We start from the raw sequence: 8830 nt of genomic DNA, 5'->3' as shown, positions 1-8830 counted from the left end.
ATATATAAAAATATATAATATATAAAAGTATATCATATTGTATATGTAAATATGTATGTGTGTGTATGTGTGTGTGTATATGTAGGGGTGTGTGTGTGTGTTTTGTTTTTGTTTTTTGTAGAACTGGGGTCTTGCTATGTTGCCCAGGCTGGTTTTGAACTCTTGGCCTCATGTGATCCTGCCACCTCAGCCTCCCAAAGCTCTGGGATTATAGGCATGAGCCACTGTGCCAGGCTATTGATCCCTTTTTACAAGTGACTTGCCTGAGGGTACTCAGCTGGTGCACTGGCAGAGTAGGATTTGAACCCAAGACAAGAACCGTGTTCTTTCTCAAATCACACCACACACGTGTGTTCAGGAACCCAGGGGAATTTTGTTCTGTTCCCCAAGTGATACCCTGCACTAGAAGAAGACACAGACTTGGCTCCTCTAGTGGGGACCTGCTCTGAGCCCTGAGGCAACAAAGTGTGTTTGACATTAACCACTGACCTCCCTCACCTCGCTCAGGTGCTCTCTTTGAAGTTGTTCGAAGGCCCTGTTTATCGATAGGAGGTATAGCCTTGGGAATAGGTGACCTGTCCCAGGTGGTGACCCTGGTTTTTACTGATGAGGCTCTTGGGCGTTAGCAACTGTCTCCCAAAGGCAAAGAAGATGGGTGCTGGTAAGAGTGTGTGGGACACTCGGTGGGAGGCATATGTATTCTTTGTATAATCTGAGTGACCCCAACAGGGAAGTCACACTTTGAGCTCTTCTCAGCTGACATCATGGGGCAGTGTGAGGCCCTCAGACTTGGGCGTGTGATCGACCTGAGTTTGAATCCTTGCTTTGCCCATTCCCTGCTGTGTGACTTTGTTCAAACCATGGAACAGCTCTGTGTCAGTTTCCTTATCTGTAAAACGGGAAAGGAGGCCGAGCTCAGTGGCTCACGTCTGTAGTGCCAGCACTTGGGAGGCTGAGGCAGGAGGAACATTTGAGGTCAGGAGTTTGACACCAGCCTGGCCAACATGGTAAAATCTTGTTTCTATTAAAAATACACACAAAAAAATTAGCTGGGCGTAGTGGTGCATGCCTGCAGTCCTAGCTACCCAGGTGGCTGAGGCAGGAGAATTGCTTGAACCTGGGAGGCAGAGATTGCAGTGAGGCAAGATTGTGCCACTGCACTCCAGTCTGGGCAACAGAGCTAGACTCTATCTCTCAGGAAAAAAAAAAAAAGACTGAAAAATACATTTAACAGATGAAGCATGAGTTTAAATAATTTTCTCTGAAAAAATTAGCTGGGCGTGGTGGTGTGCGCCTTGTAGCCCCAGCTACTTGGGAGGCTGAGGCAGGAGGATTGCTTGAACCTGGGAGGCAGAGGTTGCAGTGAGCCAAGAGAGCACTATTGTACTCCAGCCTGGGTGACTGGGTGAGACTCTATCTTAAAACAAAACAAAAGAAAAGCAAGCAAACAAAAAAACAGGAAAGGAAATCGGACCAGCCTTACAGGGGTATCTTGAGGGGAAAAAAAAAAAAGCCCAGTTCTGCAAAGCACCTTGCTTGGTGCTAGGAACTTGGTAGATGGTTCTTTAGAGTGCATGAGGATGGGGTCACCAAGGATAAGGCAGTGTGTGAAGAGGGCTCGGGACAAAGCCCTGAGGGACCCTAGTATTTCCGGGTAGACTAGAAGACAAGCCCACACAGCAAACAGAAGAGTAATGGCTGGAGCAGCAGAAGGGAAGCTGGGAGAGCCGGTCAAGGAAGGGTGAGCAGTCATGCCCAGTCCAGCCAAGAGGGCCGGGGAGGTGGGCACTATGAAGCGTCCTTGGCTTTGACAACAAGGAGGGCCCTGGTGGCCACACTGGAGGAGTGGGGACAGGGCCAGAGCACACTGAGCTGATGGGTGGGTAGGAAGTGAGGAAGAGGAGATGGGGAAGTTTGGTGAGAAGAAAAGCTTCATGGGAGAACCAGAGTGTCATTTACACATGTCAGAAATCAATTATTTAGAATGTTCCAGCTCTACCTAATTTTCACCGTTTTGAAATCAGTCTTAGTCCAACCTGATCAAAAAAGCTGGAAGGGCTCTAAGCCCTCTAAGAGCTAGAAGGAACTGAGGAGGTCCCCCCATCCAGGGCTGGCCCTCCTCCCACCTCTCACTGGGACCCCATCCTTATGGGGGGGGTGGAGTGGATGATTCATTACTATCTAGAATGCTCTTTAAATATATTCACTAGGGGGAAGATCAGACTGGTTTGTTAACCTCGATTCCAACAGCAAAGGTGACTCTTCAAAGCATGGTGAAGCCTGGGGTGGGGGCCTCCTCCCAGGCCCACATTCAAATCCTGGTTCATGGGCCCCCAAAAGTGTGATCGTTTTAGCATCACAGCAGGAAGAGGAAGGCCTGGGAGGCAAGAGACCTGGTATGGAGGACCCAGCTCTGGTCACTCGCTGTGCAAACTAGGGCCAGCCCCTCCTTTCCCTCAGACCTCAGTTTCCCCTTATTCAGGACAAGGGGTTAGATAGGGGTGATTCTAAGGGTCCTGCCAGCTCTGACATTCCAGCATGTGGATATCTATTCTAAAGTCCTTGAAACAGTTGAGTCTAATTCTTCAGATGGAAAACAAGTCCAGAAAAGGCCTAGTCTCCAGTTCCCTCCCTTCTCCTTTCAAACACGTCTTCCAGGCCTGAAATATGGCTTCTCAATTACCTAAGGATGAAGCCTCAAATCTTCACCCAGGCATTTAAAACACTCCGTAATCTTGTTTTACCCAATCTCACTTCCCATTGTTAGGCCTCTCTTCTCACCATCTCCCAGGTCACGGCCAAGCCTTTGACCATGCTGTACCCCAGGCCTTAATCTCTTTCCTGACTACTCCAAGATCCAGCTTATCCCTGCGGGCTGCACATGCAGTAGATGCTCAGTAAATTCTCAGCGAGCCCAAGGCCCCTTCTACACTATCTTTGGCATGCTGGAAGTCAGTTGGGGCCTTGTTTTAAGCATTATTTTCCTAGCTTGTCGAGCAGCCCAGCCCAGGGCCTGGCACAAGGAACCCTCAGTATCCAATGCCAGCCAGGATTGGGAGGGGCTCAGTGACCAGCCAGTTGGGCCACCCCAGCTCTTTGCCACAGGAGAAAGTCCAGCCTGGGTTTGGACTCAGATCCTGGCCCCACCACTTAATAGGCTGTGTAACCTTGAGCAAGTCACTAACCTTGCTTTTCCTCAGGTTCCACATTTTAAATATGGGGAGACCAGCTGTGTCCACCGTGGGCAGGGTAGTTAGGATTAAAGAGGAGAATGCTCGTACGGGACTAGTCCTGGGCTGGCTCCTAATGTGTCCTGAATATTACTTGTCTTAGCCTGGTCATCCAGTCCCCTCCTCTGGTGGAAGGAACAAGCCTGCCCAAGGCTATGTCTCAGGATGTGTGCGACTGCGTGTGTCTGTGTGTGTGGCGGGGCTGTCCCCGAGGGTCGGACTCGATCCTGCCCGGACCAGTGCAGACCCAAGCACAGGTGTGGCCCAACAGAACCAACGGACAGGCAGGGCTCGGGGCGGGCGGGACGGCTGGGGCTGGGAGGGGCTGGGCTGACCCGCCCCTCGGGGCACGCGGCCTCCCGGCTCCTCCGCGGGTAGGTTTGCTTGCTTTTGGGGCCCTTCTCAAGCCAGATCGCTAACGTGGTTGGAGTGGTGCGTTTCAGGGTGGCGCTATGACAATGCACTGCCCGTGCAGCCGCCATCACGGCGCCCCCTCCTCCGGCTCCGCAGTCTCCTGCCTGGCTTTCCCTTCTCCACCTCCATCTCTGCGGCGGTAAAATGCAGCACTCGCAGAGCGCCTGCGCGGCTTTCAGGCGGGGCGGCGGCGGCGGTGGCTATTTATAGTAGGTGACGTCACCTTGAAATAGACCGTTAGGGCCGGCCCGCCCTTCCCCCCTCCCACTCCCGCCGCTCGGCCTGGCCACTCTCACTGCGCAGGCGTCGTCTCGTCCTCCCATCCCCCAACGCGACCGCCTCTCCTCCCTCGGCGGTGTCCGCGGCGCGAGCCACAACGCGCGGGACTAGCCAGCGAGAGGGCGCGAGCGGCGGCGCTGCCTGCAGCCTGCAGCCTGCAGCCTCCGGTTCGGCCGGCGAGCCAGTGCGCGTGCGCGGCGGCGGCCTCCACGGCGACCGGGGAGCGGACTGACCGGCGGCGGAGGAAGGACGGGAAGCGACCAGGGGATGTGGGCGGCCAAGGAAAGGCCGAGCCGGGAGCGAACAATGGGGGAGAGCACGAGAAGAGCAGCTGACTGCAGCGGCCGGAGAGGGGACTGGCCAGACGGCAGAGCGAGAAGCGGATTACGCGACATTGCGCGCACAAATCCAGAGCTGAGGGGCGGTGGAAGCGCGCCGGACCCGGGAGCAGAAGGCATGGGACCGACGGGGCATCGAAAGCGTTAGGGGGGCGGGAGGTGACGGGGGGGGGGGGAGGTGAGCGGGGGGGACGTTCCCAACACACCGGCCATAACACAGAGGTTCCCCTCCCGGCCATGGGCGACCCCACGACCCGGCTGGGCGTGGCCGCCCGCCCTTAGCCCGCGCTTCCCGCTCCCGCTGGGCGCCCCGCCACTTCCTGAGGCTGGGCCCGGGGTGGGGGATCCGGGAGGGTGCAGCTCGGGGTCGCGGAGGCAGCCCCGTTGGGGCGGGCGGGCCGGGGTCGCCACATCTTAGTTCGGATCCCGGGCGGGGGCAAAGGGTGCCCTAGGGGACGTGAAGGAGCCGCATTCCTCCTCCTAGAGCGTTTCACCGGACCCGGGGGCTCCCCCTCTCGTCTTCCTCCGTTCCCCAACTTGGAATAAAGAATCACCTAGTGAGTGGCGCCCTGTCTCAGCTGGTTTTCTCTGCTACGACCTGAAGTCTGTAATTCCGATCTGTTTTGCTCTGCTTGTTCGAATTGTTCTGGTTTCATCTTCCCACTCCTGGGGGTCTGGCTTTGTGTGCGAAGCCCCCTTTCGTACAGTCTAGGCGTGGACGAGGGCGGGAGAGGGGGCGGAGGGTGTGGGGCCCATTCCACAGCCCCAGGTTTGCTGCTGCGCTGTCTGTCTGGAGATTAAAATGAAACGTGACTTCTAGGTGAGACGAATCTGTGTACCTTTGCATTCCCGAGACCCTCATAAATCGATTCTGCAGCTTCTTCTCCGTTGGAGGAGTCGTGCCCAGCCACACCCTAGCAAAATATCGTGGATCACACACCACCTGCATTTCTGAGTTCCGGTTACCATCTCACTCTCTCTTCACGTTATTTTACGTTTTCTCTAAATGAGTATTTCCTCTCCCTGTGTCAAGGTCACACAGTGATAGAACTACAACTGCGGCCACCATCCTGCTATGTTCAGTGTACAACCTCCTGAGACCTGGGAGGATCCCCTTGAACCCCGCCTTAGACTTATAGATTCAGAAATTCGGGGGTGAGACTCACATCTGCATTGTAACCAGCTCTCACAGGCGATTTTTAGCTGGCTTAAGTCTGAGAATTACTGCCCATGACTGTAGTAAATGTATTCTTTGCTGGCCTTTTGGAGGGAGATCCGAAAAAACTGCAAATACAAAGGCTCCCTAAAATCTTAAGTCATTTGGAAAGCTCCATTTGAAGGCTTTTGACGTTAATGTCAGACGAAATATGTAGTTGGGGCTAATATTTAGGATAGTTCAGGTAAGAAAGGTACTTGAAGAGTTGCCTTTCCTGTGGTGTCCTTGTTACACACAACTAGGTGTGTTTGGAGACCAGCAACACCGTTGCCCATATGTTGATGTGTTGGTCATCTTGACTTCAGCACTATTAGCATGCTGTTTTGGTGAGGCAGGAGGTTTTCTTCCAAACCGGGGGGGCCGTCTAGGTCTGGAGGCTGAACTTCATTTAATTCAGGGAGTCCTTTAAAATAAAATCTAAAATATAATTTTTGCATATTGTACAGAAATGGGACTGACTGAATGCATTTCCTTGGAAGGGATCCTGAACCTTAATTTTCTTTGGGATAAAGCTGCCTCTGTCCACAGCAGGTCACACTTAAAACTCGCCTCCCCAGTTACTGAGTGGTGCTGGGGTTATGCAGGCTGAGGCCTCGCCACACGTTTTCATGAAGTGGTTGCTCACCCTCTAAGTGAGACGTAAAGACTGCAGTGTTAGGAGCCCTTTGGGAAATAAATGTGGTGAAAAGAAAGGAGGGACAAGGTTTAAAGGAAGGGGAATGGAGGTGAAGGAAAAATGGCTAGAAGGTGCGTTCTGGAACAATCAGAAACCTGAGGCAACTTGAAATGGGGGAAAAAGGCAAGAATGGAGAGATGTTACCAGAACGAAATCTAGTTTGAGTAGAGAAAAAGATTGGCTTTCTAGTAGGCTTGTAAAATGCTTTCCTGCAGCTAGCTACTAGTGTCCATAGATCTTCTCTGGAGGGTTAAGGTAGCCTTTTGTAAACCACAGGAATCTATAATATCTATATTTGAAATAATGAGTTGGAAAAGCCAGCCAGCATTGAAGAGTCAATCCAAGCTTTAATTCTGCCATCTCAGAATTGTGATAAACCATTTCTCCTCCATCATCTAAATGTAATATATTGTGCTTATAAATATTTTCTTTAAAAGAAAAATAATATGTTGGAAAGGACTGGCAGGGGTCACTTTCCCTGCTAAATTGGTGTTTGTAGATTAAATTCTTAATGTTACTGGGATGATTCAGTCTCTATTTTATTAATCTCTTTTGGAAAGGGTGTAAATTTCAGTAACCCTCTGGGTTTACCTGGGCTTTCTTCAGGGCTGTGGAGGTAAGTAGCCTGTTGTAGGGAGGATGGAGCAGGACACCTGTGTTGAGGATATGTTCTGATGCCACCACTCTGTAACCTTGAAACTTAATCTTGGCTTTAGGTCCTCTGAAGTATAAAACTAGTGATGTTATTAACAAGTCAGTTTTGCCTTTGGTCTTCTAACTTGCTTTCTGTTTCCTTCATAATTAAAATGCTCACCTGATAATATTGCCTTCCTGTAATGATTGATGTTCCTTATTCTACCAGCGTCACCTGGAGGACAGTGTTGGTAAGCTTGAAGAAAAATCGTGCATATTGGAAACAATGGTCTTGTCTCAAACCTGTTGAGAACTTCTCTTCCCTGCTTCTCTCCGTAATTTGAAGAAGCAAGAAATGTTTCTGAAGTGAAGCATAAAGGAGTGTCTTCAAGTTCTCTTTATCTTATACCTACCAGCTTGCATAGAGTGTAATAGTGGGAAGAAACATTGTAAAAGATTCTAGAACCTAAGTCCTTTCTAGGCTAGGCTTTAAATGACCTTACCCAATTTGTAGTCTCTGTAATTACCGTTTGATAACTGGAAGTGGGATTAAATGTGAGTCCGGAAAACTAAGAGATTTAAGGAAAGAGGGAAAATAACCAGATAGATTTCTGGTGGATATTCATAGACATAATTTCATCATGTCTTATGGCCCTAAGTAATCTATTTTATATTAAAACATAGGTGGTAATTGTGAAGTTATCAAATATAAAAATTACTGGAATAGCATGGTGTTTTAACACTGATAAATCAGTTGATTACAGTGTTGATAGCAAATGGGGAGAAACACATTTGAAGTACTTGCAGAATATATATATAGAAATCTTAAGTGCAGGAAGCAAAACTACAGTTCAAGGAAACAGGAGTCGGAGACGAAGGGCACTTGGCCCAGCCACTGGCAAAAGGCTGTTGTTGGAACAGCTGTGAGATTCTGGGAAGTGGGGAAATGAGCAGGTGCTGTGTAAAAGTGCACAGCTGACTGCCCCAGGTGAGACAGATCAGTGTCACAGTAGGAGGATTTTGAGGCGTACCAAAATTGTGATTAGTATGATTTTTTTTTTTTTTTAAGAGATGGTCTCGTTCTGTCGCCCAGGTTGGAGTGCAGTCATGGGACTATCATAACTCGCTGTAGCCTTGAGCTCCTGGGCTCAAGTGATCCTCCTGAGCAGCTGTGACGACAGATGCATGCCACCACGCCCAGCTAATTTTTAAATTGTATAGACAGGTCTCTATATGGTGTCCAGGTTGGTTTCAAACTCCTGGCCTCAAGTAATCCTCCTGCCTCAGCCTATCAAAGTGCTAGGATTACAGGAGTGAGCTATCACACCCAACGAGTATGAAATCTTAGAGCCACATTGATACTATAGTTTGAAATATGTAAAAACTAGGGAGCTATGTTTCCCACTAACTAGGCATTTAAAATGTAATCGTCTTTGAGGAGGGAAGAAGGCCCTGGATTATTCTGGTAATAGTTTGAATTTAAAGGGTCTTTCAGGTGGGCCAACAGCTTACATGGCTTTCTTGCTCTGAAGTAGGAACTGTGGTCCCCATGTGGGTTTGGGTCTCTGAATTATCCCCAGAAGAACTTCCACAGGCCAGAACTGACTCCCTTAAACCAAAAATTGTATTTTCTTTGATGCGGATTTTGTTTTTGAGATGGAGTCTCGCTCTGTCGCCCAGGCTGGAGTGCGGTGGCGGGATCTCTGCTCACTGCAACCTCCACCTCCTGGGTTCACGCCACTCTCCTGCCTCAGCCTCCCAAGTAGCTGGGACTACAGGCGCCCGCCACCATGCCTGGCTAATTTTTTGTATTTTTAGTGGAGACGGGGTTTCACCGTGTTAGCCAGGATGGTCTCGATCTCCTGACCTCGTGATCTGCCTGCCTCGGCCTCCCAAAGTGCTGGGATTACAGGCGTGAGCTGGGGATTTTCTTTAGTTGGTCTTTGGGATTTTATATTAGTGACAGACTACAGTGTCCCACTTTTCCAGAAATACGGTTTTGGAGAGGGTACCCCAAATGTGTTTTTTTTTTTTTTTTAAATGT

General features: G+C 50.1%; 1 protein-coding gene across 5 annotated transcripts in view; it reads left to right on the top strand.

Annotated features, from left to right (window-relative positions):
* The window catches only part of YWHAH (tyrosine 3-monooxygenase/tryptophan 5-monooxygenase activation protein eta), a 27207-nt gene that overhangs the window by 9957 nt on the left and 8420 nt on the right, over positions 1–8830 (top strand). Inside the window, exon 1 of one of the 5 annotated variants that reach the window (XM_017868942.1) lies at positions 3202–3604. The exons of 1 other annotated variant lie outside the window; for it this stretch is intronic. In XM_017868942.1, the coding sequence (XP_017724431.1) occupies positions 3386–3604 (219 nt within the window). In that variant the 5' untranslated portion in view covers positions 3202–3385. Of the gene's footprint in view, positions 1–3201; positions 3605–3837; positions 3854–4583; positions 4819–5643; positions 5662–8830 lie in introns of those variants that run through there. 3 more of the 5 variants (XM_017868947.1, XM_017868945.1, XM_017868946.1) reach the window with 3 other exon arrangements.

This window comes from Rhinopithecus bieti, unplaced genomic scaffold (genome assembly GCF_001698545.2).
Source record: "Rhinopithecus bieti isolate Rb0 unplaced genomic scaffold, ASM169854v2 scaffold_4666, whole genome shotgun sequence".
NCBI lineage: Eukaryota > Metazoa > Chordata > Mammalia > Primates > Cercopithecidae > Rhinopithecus > Rhinopithecus bieti.
The sequence above is the reverse complement of the archived record's forward strand: the minus strand, read 5'-3'. Positions and strand labels throughout refer to the sequence as shown.